Raw genomic sequence first — 22155 nt, 5'->3', positions numbered from 1 at the left:
GGATCAGGTTGCGTTCCGTGAGTTGATGTATATTTTGGAGAATACAAGTAATTACAAGGGAGAGAATATATGTTATTCCAGAGAGAAATCAGCCAATCCCGCAAATGGGAGAGGAGCCCTCTATTTATAGTGTGATGAATTAAGGTAATGATTACTAAATCTATGAGTGGGTCAGGTTGCCGTGCAAATCATTCCTTATGTCTCGTTGTTCACCTAATCGAGTGATTTACTCGACGTGTGCAGGGATTGGACACGTGGGCTGTCCCTAGCCTTTCGTCAATCTGGCGCACACGCACTACACTATCAGGAGCATTTCGTTCATGTCAGCATGCGACGTGACTGTATTTGAATGACTGTAGGACCTATCTAAACTCTGACCGCTTACACTGACAGGACTCTATATCAACCCTACTTTTTTAGGCATAACAACTATAAAATAAAAAATGGAACTGTGGGTGTGGGTGTGGACACGGGAATTAAGTATTAACAAGTATTTAGTGGGAAATCTTATTTTGTGTATTTGTAATAATGAAGTAAGTAGGAATTATTTTAATCCTTAATCATATTATTTCAGAAGAAGCATGAGCGCATGAATAACGCGGGATCCCACATAACACGCTCACCAGCCTTCGTAGAAACTGCTTCGTCAAAATCAACTATGCCTACCCACTTTTGGAGATTCAAAGATTCAGACACAAATCCTGATTGGATACTTTTAAAAGGTTGTTCTGAAATTTTGGAAAAATTCTATTCAACATTCACGCAGGGTCTAGTCTGGATCACACACACATATATACAGTAAAATCTCTTTATAATCGTAATGCTTTGATTAATTAATTTTATTATTATGAGAAGATTATAACTTAATAGATGTATGGTAACAAAAATTTCTTTATAATTCATATTTTAATAGTATAATATTAGGATTTCAATTGATGTTTTAATACTATTAAGATTTCAATTCAACGCTTCAATTATTTATTTTTGAAACAGATAAAAGATTGTGTCTTTAAACAGATGAAATTGTAAATGCAGTTGTTATATTGTCAAATTGATGTGAAGCCACAAACTATTGCCAATCGTTTTAATCATTACAAAATTATGTAGCAAATTGATGTGAAGCCACGTACTATTGTCTATTGTTAATTGTTTTAATCATTACCAAATTAGGATTCCCGATGTCGATGAATTGCAAGTTACAAACGAGATGGATAAGAAGAATCAAAGAATCATTGTAAAATTTAGTGATAAGATTCGATAATTTCATTATACTAATCGAATTGATATTAATGTCTTTCTCAATCATCCAAATAAGTAATAAGTCATGTATGCTTTAACTAAAGAAGAAATCATTACTACAATTAGATAAAAATATAAAAGAAATAATCACGAGGATGATAGTACGGAAATATAAAAAGTTTTGTGCCAAGAAGCTTTAAACATGCTTGAGAAACTAGAAATATTTGGTTTCAACAAGAAGATGTTCATGCTAGCGAGTAATCTACCCGTAAATTAAAAGATGTAGTAACAACTCTAAAGTATAAATCATTATCTCAAACAACTTTAGATAAATATTTTATTTCATCTTAAACCTTTAATGTAATATAACATATATTTTTTTTCTAATATACAGATAATTATTATTATATGAAGACAATTTTTCTTAAGACGGGAATTAGAAAAATTACAACTTATTATAACGTAGAGTTTATTCTTATTTATAACTATCCCAAATTAAAAATATAATTTTTTATGACTATATAAAGTTTATTCTTATATAGAGTATCAGATAGGTTTTACTCTTATATATATATATATATATATATATATATATATATCCGTTTAATTTTAACGCCAATCTGGGGTAATATATACATAATATACTTTAATTTTTAACGCCAATCTGGGGTACTGTATAATAATCGCACGTGAATTGGTCAAGGAGAATTTTGAACTTCTGCGTTCTGTAACTTCTGTTGCATGGAGTCTTGGACAACATAAAGGTGCCTGCATGGATCACTCGTAGAAACTTCAATCGAAGAGCAGAAATTCTTAACATGAGCCAAGCTGAGCATCTTTTTAATAACAGCTTTTTGTCAGTATCGAATATTTGTAAAACCCGATATTGTTGATCAATTATTTATATAGAGGGTATGCCTATAGCATGAGTATAAATAATTAGAAACGCTTTAGGAAATATATTGATTATATATACGTTTTTTAGGAAATATATTGATTATATATACGTTTTTAAAAGAATTTGTTGTGCATGATTTTCCAACGGTCTGATTCAAGAATTTGTTGTGCATGATTTTCCTACAGTCCGATTCGCGCCAACTGATTGCGAACCATGCCAAGATCGAACAGACATGATCATCCCATGTGTCGACCCCGTAACAAATGATTTAGTCAATAAATCCTTTAGACCTAAACATCATTACTCTAACTTAAGTATGGGCAAAACTGACTCAGGTTCAAATTACGAGAGATTATACGTGTAATCCATACAGTAACCTACCAACTCTCAACCACTATCAGAATGATGTATAAAAGGATTGCATCACCTCCATTTTAGAGGGGACACACATACATAACCTTATAAAAACCTTGGAAAAACACACTTAAACAAAGAGCCTACTTAGCGAAGCCTCGTAAGCTCGCTATTACGGTTTCCTACTTGTAATTTACTTGCACGTAATCTAAGTCTAAATAATAAGATAGCAGCGGACATAGACTTGGTTTTAATCCGTCGAATCACTTTAAAAATCTCGTTTGTCTTTCATTATTTGACATAAACTCCATTACGTAGCTAATTACCCGTAATTACACACATCCTACCTAGTCCCATCTTGGTGGATCGGATATTTTTTGTTGTTGCGGATTTTTGTAACAATAGAATTAAATGTGTTTAAAGGCTTGCAAGTTGTAGATGTCTACTAGCTATTTGTTTAAGTTAAAAATTAAAAAAAGTATTTGTAAAATAAATAATAATAAAAATTGTAATTATTAAAATTTATATTTAACACAAATTGAAATGTTTATATACTGTATTTAAATATTTAAAACCAAAGAATAATAAATCTTATCCCAATTGACGCGTTTTGAAAAGTATATTGTATAAATATTATACTCCACTATAGGCGTCCTAAATTGTCAAAGTATTATCTTGGAACCTGACTATTATTTTTCTTAAAATTGTAATTGTAATTGTACTTGGTTAGGTTTGGTTTTGGTTGACTAGGAAAATAGAAACACCGTACACATTAAGTCGTGACTCCTGAGCATTTCGAAAATGAAAGAAAACAAAAGCAGTGATGCAGAGAGAAAGAATCGCAGGGTGCCTGTATACAATTTTTCACTACTTTATTTCCTATTTTATCTAAAATATATATTTATTTTTTTATTTTAAAAATATTATTCTATATTATTCAATTTTTTTTAAACCTTTTAAATTTATTAAATTAACTAAACAATCTTTAATTTTTTTTTTAAAATTGACAAAAACACTTTAACAATCCATGTTTATCAGATTCCAATCATATAATAGAGCCTAAAACCTCATCCACAGCTGTGGCATTAATCAGAACATAAAAGACACAAATGAACATCACCATTTTATAACCATATTCTTTTTTCACAACCATTTCACACCTTGTCAACTGAAGCAGAAAGAAAAAGATATAAACAGAACATGGAAGAAAAATCATCCTCCAAACTTGTATTATCAGACCATAAAGGCTGCTACAGACTACAATCGAGCAAAGCGCGTGGAGACGTAATGGGGGATTAAGTATGAGAGCAAGTAAGAAAGAAAAGTACAATAGTTAATGCAGTGGAATAGTCGGAAGATAAGAAACGTGCTTGGCAAGTATTCAACTCAATTGGCGCCTTGTCAGTAAATATACGCGGTCCATATTTAACCCATTTCTAAGTAAGTTGAGTGTAAGCTTCCTCTTTTCACACTATTAGTACTACGCTTCTAATTCTAGATACCTGTACTGCTAATTCACAACATACACACACCTTCCTCGCTCTTACATCACGCACCGTGTCACGCCATCACAATTAATACTACCCTTCTATTTATTTATGGTCATATCATAATTAAAAAAGGGTTAAGTCATTGATTTTTTTTTTTTTTTTTTTTTTTCTGAATGATTGAGAGTATTGGAGTCCGCTTAAGCACACAACAATTAATTTTTTAAAATCGCAAAATTAATAATTAAATAAGAATATTAATAATTATCTTATTAGTAGTTAGAAAGAAATTCAAACTCAAAATCTCTTAAATAATATATTTAAGTGTCCTTATTGAATTACTCAATCACTTCAGAGTAGTTAAATTATTGATTTTTTCTCTTATAAAAAATAAATTTCTTTAATTACCAAACCAACCTTTAGATTAAAAAAAAAAAAAAAAAAAAAAGGTAGATTTGAATGACTATAAAATGAAAAATTGAACTGTGGGTGTGGAACACAGGAATTAAGGCTCCATAAAATGAAAAATTGAACTGTGGGTGTGGAACACAGGAATTAAGGCTCCATTTGTTTTACTTTTGGGAATACTATTATTAGTATTCCTAAAAAAGTTAAACAGTAAAATATCATTATTCCTAAATTATTATTCTATATTTTTCAATTTCTTTTAAACCTTTTAAATTTATTAATTTAACTAAACATCCTCAAATATATTTTTTTTAAATTGCAAAAACACTCCGGCCACCCTCCGACGGTGGTGGCCAGCTGTCCGTATTTAATGGGTGGGTTGAAAGTGTTTTTGTTAACTTTTAATATTTTATTATAGGAGTGTTTAATAAATAAATAAACATAGAGGATATTTTTATTAATTTCTAAATCCTACATCGTAATATCTGTCCAATTTAACTTTTTTTAAAAGATTATTCTAAAAACTATCATAATAATGAACCAAACGGAGGCTAAGTATTTAGTGGGAAATCTTATTTTGTCTATTTGTAACAATGCAGGAATTATTTTAATCCTTAATCATATTATTTTAGAAGAAGCATGAGTGCATGACTAATGCGGGATCTCACATAACACGCTCACCATCCTTCCTTGAAACTGCTTCGTCAAAATCACTATACGTACCCACTTTTGGAGATTCAAAGATTCAGACACAAATCCTGATTGGAGCAAGCATAGGATGAAATACTTTTAAAAGGTTGTTCTGAAATTTTGGAAAAATTCTATTCAACATTCCCACAGGATCTGGTCTGGATCATATATATATAAAAAATTTTAAAGCCAATCTGGGTTACTGTATGATAATTGCACATGAATTAGTCGAGGAGAATTTTGAACTTTGCGTTCTGTTGCATGGAGTATTGGTCAACATAATGGTACCTGCATGGATCACTCATAGAAACTTCAGATCGAAAGAGAAGAAATTCTTAACATCGTGTAATCCACATTGTAACCTATCAACCCTCAACTATTATTAGAATGCATGTATAAAAGGGGGCGTCAACTCCATTTTAGAGGGGACACACACACATAACCTTGTAAAAACCTTGGAAAAACACAGTTAAACAAAAAGCCTACTTAGCGAAGCCTCGTAAGCTCACTATTACCGTTTCCTCATTGTAATTTACTTGCACGTAATCCAAGTCTAAATAATAACCTTGGAAAAACACATTTAAGTCGTGAGCATTTCTGCACGAATACAAGTAGTATTCGAAAATGAAAGAAAACAAAAGCAGTGACGCAGAGAGAAAGAACCTCAGTTTTCATTTTAAGTCGACAAAAACCAGCCTGGACTTTTATTTACTTTAATGACGCCTACTATTTTCTATATGGTCGTCAGCCCTTGCGTCTGGTGCAGAAGACAAAATCAATATCAACTCTCGCTTTGGATATTTTGATTAGTCAAATCGGGATAACGGCGCCCTTTTGTGCTTTTTATATGCCGTGAGTTCAAACTTCAGACCTCTGTGTGGCTTCTTAAGGAGTGATGAGGGATTTATTATTCTTAGACCCACTTAGAATTTTTAATTAAGGGTTTAAGAGTGAGATAAAATAATCAGCGGGGTAGGTAAAGGGAGAGAATTATTCAATTGGGTTAAAAAAAGAGTAAATGCCGTTTACCCACTCAAGGTTTGGCGAATCTCCAATTCCCACCCATGGTTTTATAAATTCCAATTTCCACCCTTAAATTAGAAAATTGTTTAATTTAATTGTTAAAGGGTAAAATGGTCAACACACAGCCGTCCTACTCCTCTCTCTCCCTCCTTTTAATCCTTCCTTTCTCTCCTAGATTTTAGTCAGATTTCAGCCGAATTTTGCACCAAAATCTGCATAAATCATCTCCTCATCACTGATTACACCTTTCCCAAGCCGGATTGGTTCGTTTTCGGACTGATCTTGCACCATTTTTGCATTGTTTGTGTGACCCCCAATCTTGCTCGATCAACTGTTCTCAAGCCCGATTTGGACGGTTTCCGGCGTCGATTTAACCACTTGACTCCATCATCATCTTCCTCTCACCATCCTCTTCAAAAACCCCACCAACATTACCACCAACAGCTTTCATTTCCACCTTTCGCTACTGCATCTCTCCACCGTGATGTGTGCCTAAGTTTGTTGTGTTTTCACTTAGTCTACTGTCCACCGCCAACATCAAGCTCCTTTCTTCTCCCTTGACACAACGGTTACCATCTTAGGTCGCACTGTTGCCGTTTCATGCTTGCAATCGTCTTTCATTTTTCGGATTTGTGAGTGGGTGGTGGATTTGGGCGGTGGTTTGTGGTTGAATTTGTAAGTAACTTGGTGGTGGTTGTTTGGTGGCGGCGGGGCTGACTTTGGGCCGGGTTTAGAGGGATTGCGGTGGTGGTGGATGGGTGGAATGGTGGTGGTGGGCTCGGTTTGTGGTTTGTCTTGGATGGATTTGTAGTTGAGTTTATGGTGGTTTTGGGTGGGTTTGTGGCTGAGTTTGCGGCTGAATTTGTGAGTGATTTGGTGGTTCTTTGGTGACGATGGGGCTGACTTTGGGGTTTAGAGGGATTGCAATGGTGGTGGATGGGTGGAATGGTGGTAGGTGGTGGTGACTTTGGGGTTTCAGTCGTGATGTTGTTGAAAGGTGGTGGTAGTGGTGATGGTGGCTGGGTGGCAGTGTAATCAAAAGTCAAGGGCAGTATGATAATAGCACTGTTTGCAACTATGTCGATGGTGGTGGATGGGTGGAATTGTGATGGGTGGTAGTGACTTTGGGGTTTCGGTTGTGATGGTGTTGAAGGGTGGTGGTAGTGGTGATGGTGGCTGGGTGGCTGTGTAATCAAAAGTTATGGGCAATATGGTAATAGCACATTTTGCAACTGTGTGAGAAGTCAAAATTCATTAATAATGTTAATTTAAGGGTGTAAATATGGAATTTATGAAACTATAGGTAGAAACTTGTAAATTTGCCAAACCTTGGGTGGGTATATCTCGTTTATACTTAAAAAAAAAATGTAAAATCACAAGTCACGCCCATCCTGAACTCTTAACGTTATTTGCCCGATATGGAAGACCATCGAGGAAAAGTTATGGTAAATTTAAAGGACACTGTCTGTTACTCGTGTTGTTTAAAATATTGTTCTCTATTAAAGTATTCATTAGTCATTACATATGAAATATTATTTGCATTAATTAACCTTGAGATAGGTTGTGTTAGATTTTATTATAGCATAAATCTGATTGTAGGGGAAACGCCTGCTGTTTTGGAATGGTCAGAGGGTGGTTGACACAGATATGGCCATACGCCTTTTGAGTCCCCGACCACCTCCTCCACGACCAACGCCGCCATCTTACAACATGTTGACATATAATTGCATCCTAGGATTCTTTGTTACTGTTCTTGTACTTTATTTCTTATGATAAATTGGTGCGTAGATTCTCTCAGATGTCTAAAATGATAACTGCAAGTGAAATTGTGATGATTGTCATAAACAACATTCAAGACAGTAGAATATTTTTGGCATATTTGAGAAACGAAAACTAAATGAAGAACATATAAAGTTTGAATTCTATAGAAAATCCAGCGATTACAAGCTTTCGTATAATTGTCTTGGTATTAGAACATTTTGCAATTTATTTATCGAGTGATCCTCATTCTGTTGACTTGTGTACCCTCAAGCTTCGTAATGATGTGTTTTTGATTTGTAGTGTCAACCCGGTGACGCCCTTTCTACGACATGATTTTACTGTCGGCAACGACATGATTTTACTGTTGGCAGCGACAGTACCAGGGTGTCTAAGGTGTATTGCATTAGAAGTATCTTAGGTTGATTTTTTTTTTTTTAAAATTAAATATGCACACCTTATTAATCTTTGAGAGGTCAGTTTATGTATATCTTGATTAATCTTTGGAAGACTAACGCAATAATCTACTGTTATAATCTCCACTTAAATGACGGATGTTTAGATGGGGAGTCAAACCTGAGAGAATAATACTTCACATACATCATTCTCATACAACATTATATGGCAAGATGTGATTGGGTAAAAGTTTAATTTTAACTTTTAATTAACAAATCATATCTTACCACATAATGTTGTATAGAAAATATTGTACTTGTAGTATTACTTGAGATTATGTATCTATCCTCGTTATCTCTAATTTGACCTAACCATAGGCTATCGATGAGAAATGATTTTATTATTGTGTAAGTTTCTGAACGTATTGGAAGTCAAGGCATTCTGCTATTTATAAAGGGTTTTGATAGCTTTTAATCCGACTATAGGGACACGCCAGTTATGGAATTGGTCGGATAGTAATTGACACAATGCCACTGCAGCCGTCATGGCCACCGCCAAGACCACCATCTGTCGAGTCCCAGGAATCTTGCATTGGATCACCATCCGTAAAGTCCCAGGAGCCTTTCATTCGACAATAGAGAAGGTTTTATAAGTAATGGTGGTGTACTGGTTGGTCACAAACTATTTGGATTGGTTGATCTTCTCAATGAGAGCAGTCAGTGTTCGACCTTTAGCAAGGATCACGGATTCATGATATAATAGGGCCCCGTATTGTTACAAATTGAAAACTGTTCCTGATCTGCTAACTTTCTTATTCTAGTACATAATAATGCTTTCTGCCAACTTTCTCTTGTATTATCAGTTTCCATTCTCTCAAATAATGAATATTTCATTTATGTAGCAGGCGTTGTTTAAAAATCAGTTATATATTCTTTAAATAATGAATATATTACACTTAGAAGATTTTATATGCAAACTGTTTCATGTCCAGTGTTATTCTTAACTTGGAAGTGCTTTGAAGTAATCGTAAAAGGAAATGAAAAGGGTTTTATTTTATATTAAAAAATACATTTACAATGTAACTGAAAAATTGCCTGAAAAGGGACAGCATTACAGGTGTTGTACTTAAAGGGAGACAGCAAGCTTGTGCCCGATGACACCAGTCAAAAAATTAAGACACCCGAATAATACATCCGAAACACCCGAAATCAGACTTTATCGGGTCACTGACTCGGCAACCCAGTATAAAAACGAAAGCTTTTCTGTCATTTTCAGTCAATATCGCTGAACTGATAAGAGTGACGGTTATGGTGCACAACACAAAGCCATCATGAATAAGGAGGAGAAATCGTCGCTGTCGAGTCCAACTGAACAAGAAACAACAAGGGAGTTGCAGATAGTGGACCTCACAACATCATCAGTTTTCAAGTTGCCTCGTGGTTGGTCTGTCGAAGAACGTCCCCGTATTAACTCTCAGAGCCACCCTGGCCGTGTCGACAAGGTTCTTTCTTTCTCTTCTTTAATTGTCTATTCAATCCTATTCTATGTTTATTGTTACTCCGGTTAAACTTGTTAAAGCACTAGCATTATATCTGCAAGTTATGTCTATGTATAATGTATTGTATGTAAACGTTTGAAACTATAATTATCCTCTAGGACGAATGTCTAAACTATACAAAACTTGAAAGCGTTGACCATTTTATAAAGAAAGCAAAACAATTCATATAACTGTCCACATTTTAATTTACCTGAATAAATTTAAGCATATATTTTTATGTATGTATCTCGAATGTATGTCTATGTGTATGTATATACATTAGAAGAATATGTTTGGGGTTTATTTGGAGATATGCAAGTGAATTAGTGTTTGATTAAGTATAAAGTTTGCAGTTTAAAGTATGCATATATAGTTGGAGAGTTTCAAAGTTTATAGAGAAAGATTGATAAAATTGGAGCTTAATTTTTCCCATCTTTGATGAGTTTTAATTATTTATTTGATGAAAAGATTGGACATTATAGCTATTGTACCTTTCAGCTATATTCATTGCATTTTGATGACTATGTAGTATTACTATGAGCCCAAAACCGGACGGAAGTTTCGTTCCTTGATATCTGTTCAAAAATATCTGAGCGGGGAAACAGAATATGCAATTATGCCTAAGAGAGTGAAGTATGGCAATGAAAAACATGTAAGTTTTGAAAGTGATTTCTTTTATGATGACAAGACTTTATTCATGTTTGGGAATTTTTGCTATGAGAATCAGCTGGTGTGTTCATATTTTTGTGTCTGAATCTGGGTATCAGCTTACCTTCTTTCCCATACCAATAACACTGCAGATGCAAATTGTGCCCTTCAACACCAAGAATACCTCATCATTTGGACTGCCCAACCATTGGATTGTTGAGGAAAGGCCTCGTAGGAGAGGCAGCATCATTGACAAGGTACTCTTTTACTCTACATTTCTGTGACAGGGTGTGTCTAGGTGTGTTCTTATGTAAACAATTTCTTGTAGGTTATAATTAGGATAAAGGGATGCTTGTGAAAACTGTAAGCACAAATTTATAAGTGTTTGTTCCAGAACGAATGCAGATACCTTATGGTTAATAACGGGTGCCATGTATATGAGATATGTTTCAGGGTAAAGTCTGAATGATCCATAAGCTTATTTTAGTGGTTTAATTTGTGGTTTGGACTATTTCTACTATCCATTGATTAAAAAACAAGGAAATCTCTAGGGAGTATGTTAGTATTGAGTATATTATGGTTTGATTAAAACATTAAATAAAGAACAATGGTGCCTACTAAAAGTATTGCATGAATTTATGATGTACAGGCAAAACCATTACTGAAAATGAAAAAAGAGGAAGGGTTAGATTTGATTCCTGGGTTGAAGTAATTTCCAAATTCCCTCCTAATAAATCTGCTCAAATCTTTTGCTTTTACCTTTTTCAGAATCTGGCTACTTTAGAACCCAGAAATATCATCAGAGTTAAAAAACTTTCACCATTTGAGTTGTGATTTTTTTTTTTTTTTTTTTTTTTTAGTAAAATAAATTGCTGAAAATTAAACCCTTCTAAAATTTAAGAATCTGAGAAAAAATTGTGGAAATAACGTATGTTAGTAACATCTTTGTGATCTTAATTAGTTAAAAAATAGTGAATGTTTAATTTCGTGAACAGTTCTTTCTTTAAGTTGCATACTGCAGTATTACATTGAGACAGGGACTGGACTACGCTTCCGTTCTCGGATAGCCCTTGAGAGATATCTTGCAGCAATGAGAGAAGTTACGTCCACAAGCAAGGCAAAATCAGATGATCAGTTGACTGTGAGTTTGATGATAAAATGTTTTATTTGTGAAAGTTACTTTCTGGGTTATTTTATACTGTCCTTAACTCAATACTATATTGGCTATGTGAAGAAAGATATTTCTGATGAGAACCAAACCTTGAGAATCATGGTGAAACACCTTCAAGATGCAGGAAAGATTAAATTTAAACCCAAGGCACTAAAACTAGACAATCATTCTGCGGTGAGTTGGACAATTTTAACTTCATGATATAAAAAGAAAATAAATATGAACTGTTATTTTATTTTATTTTTTTTAATCTTATTGAACTGTGCTTCTTTTTCAGCCTTCAAAGAATTTTAGCTTTCAGGAGAAACATAGTTCTGTCATGGCGGTTAATCCTTCAACAATTGATTTTCCCAGCCTACCAGCAAAAGTGAAATGGGTTCTTGGTGGCCCTGGAGGAAATATGTGGAATCCTTTTGTGGGTGAATCTATGGTCCCAGAATCTGTGAAGCAAGAATGGTCCGAGACATTTGTAAACTCTATACAGTTACTAGGTAATTAACTCTTATAGTTCCCTGCAAATACTGAAATTTTTTATATAACAGTTGAAAATAGAGGGTCTTCTAAAGTATATAGAAAATATTTATTCTATGTTCTTGTGTACACATTTTCTTGTATATTATAATGATGAATGTAATTGTTTTCTTGATAATACAATCTGTCTGATTTATTTTGCAGCCACTGATAATGGAGGCACAGGAATTTAAGGCAGATTAAATGGTGCTGGAAACCTTATTAGAGATTCAGGTGAGGCCAGGTTCCAAGTTGACTACAGATGTGAAGCAACTTGTACAGTTGTTGATGAAGTTTTCAGGCAAAGTTCCAAATTGGAGGTGTAGGTCCAACCTTCAGTTGCTTTTCATATCGATGTATTAGACATGGAACTATATATGAAACTTGAGGAAGGCGTTCCATTTTGATTTGTGAACCTGGTTTAAGGCTATCTAAAGTTATATCAACCCTGCAGGATAATTTAATGTGAACCTCTTATGCTATAATTTGTTATCTTCAAAACTACATGTGAATAATATTCATAAGAAAATACTCTCAAATGAATAAGCCGTTTCATCCAAAATTCTGTACTTGAGAAACGATATACGAAATTAAAAGGAAGAATAGAAGTTGGATTCATCCAAAATTCTGTGATGATATGCTTTCTCATAATGCTCTCCTTTTATCGTAATTTACTTATAGCAATCAGAGCAGTGCCTGCTGATAATTGATTGAGCCAATTACCCATCAGTTTATTTTGTTTTATTGTGGACTTCAGTCCCCTAGATCAATAGAGGTCTTTCATTCTATGCCAGAAATGGTTATCTTTTAAAACCATTAACAAATGTATTGCAAGTCTGCAATTCACTGAAGCTTCTTCTCTGTGCTTCTTATAGACTAAGACTCCTTGATCTTCATAATGCCTTGAGACTTTCTTTTATGCATTTTTTCAGTTTGGATTAGGACCTGAATGTCCCTAGCTGTCTCTGACTCTTACAACGGTAGTGATGTCACCCCACGAGGAGAACGACCTCTACCAGCACCACAACTGTCGATTGTCACGGGTTGGGAGTTTCACACCCAAAAGGCTAACCTATTAGGTGGAGGGACTCCCCCCATTTATAAGCATAAGACCTCCTCAATACGCTTCTGATGTGGGATTCATTACATTCTTTCCCACCCAATCCTGTGACGAGAGATCCTGTGACGCTCTCGTCACAGGTGGGGCCCCTTGTCTACCCGTCCACCTCACTCTCGTGTAGATCTATAATCACACGTGGATGCCCCTGCGTGGGTGTTTGGTGGGATATCGAAAGACGGATCGGGTCTATCTTGTAATGAAATTCATTATATGATTAACCAGTTTTTTTTTTTTTTTTTTTTTTGGGGTCAGAGATTAACCCCTTTTTATCGGATGTGAGAAAGAGACGAACTAGTAGCTAAGGAACAAGAATTGGGCTGTCCATCATTGAAATTAGGCCTCTGGAAGCCCAGGTTTCCTGTCTCCATATTAAGATAAATAGCACAAGAAAACAGTACATTTCGAAACCCTGAAGTTGAAAATTATTCAAGCAGTGAAATCTACCAAGCATCTTGATATTCTTCACTAAAATCCTGTGCGACTTGCTCTTTCATTTAAATTTAACCTTAAACACATTTCTTACCTGTTTTAATTCCAAAACTATAAATTCCATCATAATGAAACACTATCTTCCATCTTCCATGTACTAAAACACAATTAAACACTGAAACTTCCCTGTTTTAATGAACACTATAAGTTCTGTTTTAACTCAAAACACTTCGACCATCACAACTTCCTGCTCTTACTCATACTTCAACCATATCGTTGTTTTGACTGATTGAGTGTAATCGACATAACATCTTAAATCATTATCACTTAACCAAACTTGCAATGGCTTAAATTCTATTTTGTGAGTTACGTATGAAAGAAAAAAAAAATTATTGAAAAATCTGCTAAAACTATTTATGCTCATTTCTCCACAAAATCTTCTTAGTTATGAATCAGAAAAAAAGACAGAAATTTATCATCTTTCAGATAAAATATGGAGCAATGACCATTATTAACCAAAATGCAATGATCCACATTCTCAGACAATTAAATTAACTCACAAGTCACAAATGATAATTCTGCTGACCCACCCAATGATGTATACAACAATCTCAGTTCCTCAACTTGTCGTCTCAACCATTGCCTCATAAATCTAAGTGCTTACACCAATTGTCAAAATGATGCATATATATATATATAGAAACTGACTTCATATTTGTAATTTTCACTGAGAAATCTTGTTTCAGAAGCCTGGCGGCAATTTTCTAGACAAATAGAGAGAGAGCTCATCTCTCAAATGTACACCTTTTATGTCAAGGGTTCCACAAATCTGTTGGTGATAACCTGAGTCATGGTCATGAAACGAAGGCATTTCCTCCTGCACCTCATCTTCCAAATCTATAACAATGTTATGAAGCAAGCAGCAAACAAGAATAATCCTTGGTAACTTATGTTTGTCAGGTCTCCACATGACTCCTTGTATGATCTTCCACATATCTTTTAATCTTGCCAATGCCCTTTGTGCCACCATTTGCGTCACAGAATGCCGTCTATTGAACTCGGCTTTGAACTGAGGGAGCTCTTTTCCTTCATAAGGAGTCATAAGATAGGGCAGTAAAGGATAGCCTGAATCCCCAATTATATATTCTCCCATTTCTGATCCTTCAGAGAGCTCTAACCTTTTCCCATTCAACCTCTCCCCTTTATCACACATTTTGCAGAAATTTGAACTCTGAAAGACCAACCAGTCTTCCATTTTCCCTGGCCATCCAGTGACTATGTCTCGGAACCTCATTTCAGGGTCCACAATTGCCTGCAAGATCATGCTGTGATTCTTCTCCTGATCAAGCCACACATTACTTGTGGGGTCCGAGGAAGGCAAACACATCATTACATGCGTGGTATCAACCACACCACAGCAATTAGGGAGGCCTTGTATCTTNTATATATATATATATATATATAAAACATAATCCTTATCGGAAGGAAGATTTTTTAGGATATTCTCTGGATTATACAGTCATCCACAAACCCAATTTATAATATATATATATTATATTTCAATTTTTTAGGATACTCTATGGATTATATGATCATCAACATAAATAAAAAGCAAATTGACATATATGTGAATGTGATGACCAAATGTCACACTCAATTTGTACATCCACTTGTTTATATTTTAATTTACCATCAAAAAATAAATTAAAAATTAACTCATTCTCAAGATTTGGTCCACAATTACACTTTCTATATTCCACTTAATTTAATTTTGTTTTTTTAGTATATGGTTTTCATATATTTTCTCTTAGTAAGACGTTTGTAACACCTCATTCATGACCAATCAAGGACGTTTGTGCATATTTTTAGCTAAATTACATAAACGAGAAGACAAATTAATAAATAATAATAATTAGTGTGTTTTTGAAGGTTTTAATCAAGTCAAAAGCAAAGTTGGAACAGTAACCATAAATTAATTAATATAATCCAAGAGATTTACCAAATCATTATATAAAATAAAAAATCAATGGAAAAATTTGCAAAATAAATTAGTTTCAAAAGAATGAGGTGGCTGATTTACCTAATTAAATCGTAATCCATTAATTTTCTTGGTCAAAATTGAGGTTAGTTGCTTAATTAGATTTTGTTAAATCTGGACAAGTCAGCATAAACTGCTAGGGTGGTGGTGCGGTGCCCCCATGTGCACCAAATTTAGACCATATATTATATTTCGTGGTCTCGTGGATTTGATTAATAATTTCACTCAGATTTATTTTCAATTCCACATCATTCCCCACACGTGCGCCCAGCAGACTTTTGACCTTGACCTCACGTTCTTCATGTTTTCTTATTATGGCATCACTTCAATTTCATTGCAAAATTACCTTACAAAATATCTACTTCTTAAAATTGTATTTACTATTATATCAATTTCCATAATTTTTTTTAATAAAGTATGACATACCAAGGAGAAAAAAAATTAATTTATTGAAAATTTTGATTTGTGATTGGAAAATAATTTCCAATAATTGAAATATGATCCAAATTTTTGAGTAGTTCTTAATACAGTATTAAAATATATTTGATGTAACATTTAATGATTGTTTTTAAATTAAGACTTACAGAAAACTGTAAAACAACTCTTAATCGTTTCTATATTTACACTAACCTTTTAGGATTGTATTAAAAAACTGTTTTTAAAAACATTTTGATTTATTTCTACTAAACATATTTTCATAAGATTTTTTGTATCTTTTGTTTTGAAAAACAAAATTTGTACTTAAATTCTTTATCAAACGAGCGTATCTACATTTTTTTTCTAATATAAATTGGTAAATACATCATTTTTGTTTTGTTATTGTTTTTATTTGAATATATCAGTCAATTGATGAATTTTAATAGAGAGATTAGCATTTTGTTTTAGAATTTAAGTGCTGAATTTTTATTTTTTTTATTAAATTGGACACATTATAAGTCTAGATTCTCATTCTAGAAATTTTTTGACTTTAGATTATGTACATGACCAACATACGTATTAACGTAGAAATTTGCACGCTTCTAATTATTTTCTTTAAGGACATTAAGATATGGATTTTTTTAATATTAAGAATAAATATGATCAAATACAGTTAACATGAACAAAAATATCATTATTAATCATATATACGTTACGTGGGTGTGTTTGTTTTATTATTTTAGGTATGGTTTTTGTAAAAGTTAAAGTTGGATAGTTACTGCGAGGTACGATTTAAAAATTAATAAAACACCCTCTAGATTTGTTAATTTAGCTAAACACTCCTACAATAAAATATTAAAAATTAATAAAAACACCTCCACCTACCCATTAAAAGCCGGTAGCCGGCCACCATCACCGAAGGGTGGTTGGCTATCGCCATAATGGTGTACGACCGATTGGATCTAGCCGATCGTGTGTCGATATGACATTTTTTGGTCATATTCACTGTGGATTTGGTCGAAAAATGCCAGATCTACGGCCAGATCTGGTCGTTGACGGCTAGATTTAGCCACATTTGGTCATCAACGACGCCCAAAGATATGGCTGTCGTTGATGGTCAACGACGTCCATATCTTGACCATCGTTGACGACCAGTTACAGCCAAAGATTAGGCCGGAAAAGGCTACATCGACACACTACTGACCAAATCCAACCGGTAGTGTGCCATTACGTCAGATTCCTGGCAAATGTGGATAGGTGGAGGCGTTTTTGTTAATTTCTAAACTTTTTTATTTTGAAGATGTTTAATTAAATTAACAAACCTAAGGGGTTTTAAATAATTGAATAAATAGAATATGATTTTCCGAATAGGGAAACAAATATATATTTTGAGTAGGATAATAGTGTAAAAATATTAAAACAAACACAGCCACAGATATTGACCCTAAGGTATGGTGTAATAATGAAAATGATGTTGAAGTTTTTTAAATAACAAAATTCCTCTTATTGTTAATGAGAACTTATATTATTTGAGTGCATGAAAATTTACTAAATTACTCCCTTATAGTTTATCTTTAACTCATAAAACTTAACAATAGATGAATTTTTGTTATTTAAAATCCTTGGAGAGATTGTTATTATTTAATTAAAACTCAGAGACATTATTGTTATGAACTCTAAAAATTATTCACATACCATCGGCAAATGAATTATTATTTTGATATTTATACATAAAAATAAAAAAATCTTAAATATGATGTATATCAAACAATATTTATATAAATATTTACGTGTATGTAACATGATACATTAGAACCTCTCTATAGTCATAATATAGGGACTAACTAAATTTATTACTATTAGGAGGTTATAACTTAATAGAGGTGTAGTTACAAGAATTACTGTTTTGATTTTTGATTTTATAATTCATGTTTTAGTAGTATTATGATTTTAATTCATTGTTTTAGTAGCATTAGGATAGTATGGATATAGATATCAAAGAGTCATCACAAAATTAAGTGATCAGATTTGATAACTTCACTACACTAATCAAATGAATATTTATATCTTCATTAATCATCTAAATGAGCAATAAGTTGTATATACTTTAACTGAAGAAGAAATCATTACTGGAATTAGACAAGAAGAGGAAAAAGATAATCCTGATGATGAATATAGTATGGAAATGCCAAAAGTTTTGTGTCAAGAAGCTCAAAACATGTTTGAGAGCTCGAAATATTTTAGCTTCAACAAGAAGGTGTTTATGTTGGCGACCTATTATATACCCGCAAGATAAAAGATATGGTAACAACTCTAAAGTAGAAATCATTATCTCAAACAACTTTAGATAAATATTTTATTTTATCTTAAACATTTAATGTAACATAACACATATTTTTTTATAATATACATACAATTATTACTATGTAGAGGCAAGTTCCTTAAGACGAGACTTAGAAAAACTATAACTTATTATAATGTGAAATTTATTCTTATTTATAACTGACTTAAGTTGAGACCATAATTTTTTATGATTACGTGGAGATTGTTCTTATATAAAGTATCACTATAAAGAGGTTCGACTATGTATTTATCTTGTGGAAGATTCGATATGGATTGCAATACGTCTGAAATTCTCAAAGGGTTGGTAGGTTACAGGAATGGAACAAGTAGCGTGTGGACTTGTAGTAGGTGTGCTCAACGAATTGACCCGCATACACTTTTGGAAATTAAGTTTGCTTTCAGTTTGTGGGAGGCTTCCCTCTTACTTGCAAGCAAAGAATTGCTTTTCAAAGTATGATCAAGACTTACACAGGAATTAAGACAACACAATTTAAATATGCAAAATATGGTAATGGAATCCAAGAAAATTAAGTTTTCCTTTCCTCCTTTTCATATCACAAACAAAAAACATTTCACAAATAATCCAAAACTTTTTGCATTTTTGGCATTAGATTTACAATTCTAGGTTGCCCAATAAAAGAGAAATTGTATTAAATAGCACTATTTTGAGGTCTAAGTTTAAAACTAGCACTTTTTGGAAAGTCTCTCACAATATAGCGTAATTCCATTTTGTGGACGGAAATGCCACTTTTGACTCTTTCTTCAACCTTAAACCAAAACTCATCCTTCAACCCTTAAAACTCATCTAATAACTACAATCCCTACTAAATCAAAGGATATTTATGTAGATGGGTGGTTAATATTGGTTGCTTGGGATAATTTTTAGATAGGCATGTTGAAAATTGAAGGATTTTGATGTTTTTGACGAAAACTGGAACTGCCTATTGGTTGAATTCGACCGTTTGGACAGCTCAAGGTTGAAGACAATGAAAAAGGGTCGATACCAGCTGAAATCGACCAATAAGTGTATCAAACACTTTCTTCTGGTTGATGGGGGTATTTGTAATTTAAACTAGTTGGCACCTCATTTGTACAATATAAAATAATCCTCTATGAAAATTTCAGATACCTCTATAGGTAGGAAAAGTGTCCATACCCTTTATTGGTCGGTTTCAGCCATTTTTTGTCGTCTTCAACCTTAAACTGCACAAATAGCCGAATCTGAATGAATCCGGCTGATACCCTCTGTCGGCCAAAAAATGCAAGTCCCTTTCCACCATCGAAAGCCATTAAAACCACCTACATTCGGACCATCAAACAACAGTTAACCCAATCTTACATCCTAAACCAACAACTCCATCAAAACCCTAAATCTAAAACAATACAACAAAATCTTAAATGCAAGTTAAATCGACTGAAATCCGTGACCAAATTGAATGGCAAAACCGGTTTANGACAAAAACTTGATTTTGGTGGATGAAAATATTAGAAATTCAGAGTAAAATCAGAACAAAATTGCAATTGAAGACGAATTGAGCAATTGTATATTGCAAGTTGGTGCACAATCTGTTTATTTCTGGCGAATGATTGCCTTTTTTTTTTTTTTTTTGTGTGAAAGTCTTGAATCTTCCCATATTTGAAAGTATGAGACTAATCTCAATTGGGGCTCGGATAACGACCCATGACCACAAGATGTTTTCAGTGCGGTTTAAACTCTTGACATTATAAGTAAAGTTTGCCTCACTTGAAACCTAATTACCAGTTAAGCCACACCTCACGGTTGCGGCGTATGGTTGCTATACAAACTTCATAAGAGTGATGAAGCTAACTTTTTTAATATTTAGTGAGTAAACTGACAGCAGCGGTCAGACCTTTTTGCTGTTGGCCCTTTTGGGTTAAATGGACAATCATATTAGTTTTTATTAGAGTTCGGCCGATATAATATAGGTTCAATTAGACAATTTGAATATAACCTCATCTAAAAGAAGAAGATTATTTTGTTTTTACTTTTGAGCAACTTAATTAGAATAATTATGAGTGATTGGAAAAGATGATTTTGATGGTTTTAATACACAGTTTTTTATTTTTTTACAATTTATGTAGAGACTAATGGAAAAGCATATTATGATTAGACAAATATCAATTTTATAAAGGATTACATTGGTTGACTGCTTGACTGCATCCAATTCTGATTTTTCAATTTCTTCTGGAAAGGGCAGCAGGCACATGTTTCAAACGAAGACTAGCAATTTATCTGACTTCCTTTTCAGGAATGGGATCATAAAAGTCTAATAGCCCATAATTATTGGGCTTAAATTAACTGTAAATTATAACGAAGCTACAAGCCCAAGACCACTACGTTGTACTATTTAATAATTGCACCAGGTAAATAAATTGCTTTTATTCTTTTAAAACGATCTCTTCGCATCCAAAACCAAGCTTTGACAACTATATACAATCTATAAAATATTTGAAAATAGCAGTGTTTCCTACTCCACAACGAATTAGTACCACCTTCATTCATCGGGAGTAACTTATTTTATGCTTATATATCACAGTTTCATATACTGTAATATAGTGGGCTAGATTCTCAGAAAATAATAGAGTTACCGAAAATTACACATCGAATGATGTAGTATAATCCTGATCGTTGATTAATATCAACTTATAATGAATCAACGATCAGGATTACGCCACGTCATTTGGTGCGCATCCTTTAGTAATTGTAGCATTATTCCTAGATTCTCCTAGCTTCAACTTAAGCTCGTACGAATATTAAATTTAAGCCTATATTCGTATTGGTACCCTTTTTCTTGTCTGTTTAATAGATTTTTCTTTATTGTATTATTTATCTTCACGTGGCAGATCCATTCCATGTTGGTACTCAAAACTGGCTTCTTCACAGCATACAAAAACAACAATCGGTGTAATTGTTGTACGATAAAACAAGAAAACATCAAACAAATTAATAGAAACACCATTGAATTTGAACTTGAACAAAGATGCGCGCAGTTTGTTGTATTACATGAACCTAATAATTGCACATACAATACGCCACCGTGGAGAAGAAAATACATCAAATATTTCTGCTACAAAACAAAGTCAGAATGTAAATTACAAGCACGGTGAGCATACAAGTACAAATGCTTCAACAGCATTAGTGGCTGGTTGAGTTCCAAAGTCCAAATTTCCATAACCTACACACCAAGGGCCAAGGGGAAAATGCAAAGCAAAAGCTACATTTAATTTCTCGGAGATTGAGAGAGCCTCGACCTCTTCAATCTCCATGACGTATTGAGTCAAAATAGCTAACTTCCTCGTGACTCATGTGCATACTTGAAGACGATGAACTAAAGTAGATGGTAATACCTAGGACAAAATTCCATTTCCCATGTTCCAAAGTCCTCATATAGTCAAAAGAAGGGCTTAAAAAAGGTAATGGGGTTAGCATCAAATAAACAAAACTAGATCAAATTCAATCCCCACTAACACCGAACCACAAACTGTGCTGACTCCAGCCCAAAACTCCAAGCTGAAATAGACAAAATCCCAAACTTCACCAACACAGTTTCATAGGATTTCTCCAAACCTTTCCTTTTTCTTCCTTCTCATTGTGCGAGCCCACCGTGCCGTTTCTTGCAACTTACTACCTTATATTTCGCCTATGTTTCTCGAAATCCTTTCTTCTT

General features: G+C 33.6%; 2 protein-coding genes across 2 annotated transcripts; one reads left to right on the top strand and one right to left on the bottom strand.

The window, feature by feature from the left end:
- The first annotated feature begins 9550 nt into the window (after positions 1 to 9550).
- LOC116126651 (methyl-CpG-binding domain-containing protein 7-like) lies at positions 9551 to 12669 on the top strand. Its single transcript, XM_031412324.1, has 7 exons — positions 9551 to 9754; positions 10320 to 10442; positions 10591 to 10695; positions 11460 to 11579; positions 11673 to 11783; positions 11887 to 12100; positions 12285 to 12669. The coding sequence occupies exons 1-7, from the start codon at positions 9584 to 9586 to the stop codon at positions 12311 to 12313; spliced, it is 873 nt and encodes a 290-aa protein (XP_031268184.1). The 5' UTR covers positions 9551 to 9583; the 3' UTR covers positions 12314 to 12669.
- Positions 12670 to 14360: 1691 nt separating this feature from the next.
- On the bottom strand, positions 14361 to 21754 carry LOC116126675 (protein ALP1-like). The gene is made up of 2 exons (XM_031412353.1): positions 21602 to 21754; positions 14361 to 15106 (listed from the first exon to the last, which is right to left on the bottom strand). The coding sequence occupies exons 1-2, from the start codon at positions 21752 to 21754 to the stop codon at positions 14411 to 14413; spliced, it is 849 nt and encodes a 282-aa protein (XP_031268213.1). The 3' UTR covers positions 14361 to 14410.
- Positions 21755 to 22155: the final 401 nt, after the last annotated feature.

This window comes from Pistacia vera, unplaced genomic scaffold (assembly GCF_008641045.1).
Source record: "Pistacia vera cultivar Batoury unplaced genomic scaffold, PisVer_v2 Contig182, whole genome shotgun sequence".
NCBI lineage: Eukaryota > Viridiplantae > Streptophyta > Magnoliopsida > Sapindales > Anacardiaceae > Pistacia > Pistacia vera.
This window is presented reverse-complemented; position numbering and strand designations above follow the sequence as displayed.

What these genes read in the sequence shown, in the direction of transcription:
- LOC116126675 (XM_031412353.1), bottom strand. Translation starts at nt 21,754, where the DNA reads ATGGAGATTGAAGAGGTCGAGGCTCTCTCAATCTCCGAGAAATTAAAT.
- LOC116126651 (XM_031412324.1), top strand. Translation starts at nt 9,584, where the DNA reads ATGAATAAGGAGGAGAAATCGTCGCTGTCGAGTCCAACTGAACAAGAA. An exon ending in AGTATGGCAATGAAAAACAT is followed by an intron (nt 10,443 to 10,590) that starts GTAAGTTTTGAA and finishes ATAACACTGCAG; the next exon opens with ATGCAAATTGTGCCCTTCAA. An exon ending in AAACTCTATACAGTTACTAG is followed by an intron (nt 12,101 to 12,284) that starts GTAATTAACTCT and finishes TTTATTTTGCAG; the next exon opens with CCACTGATAATGGAGGCACA.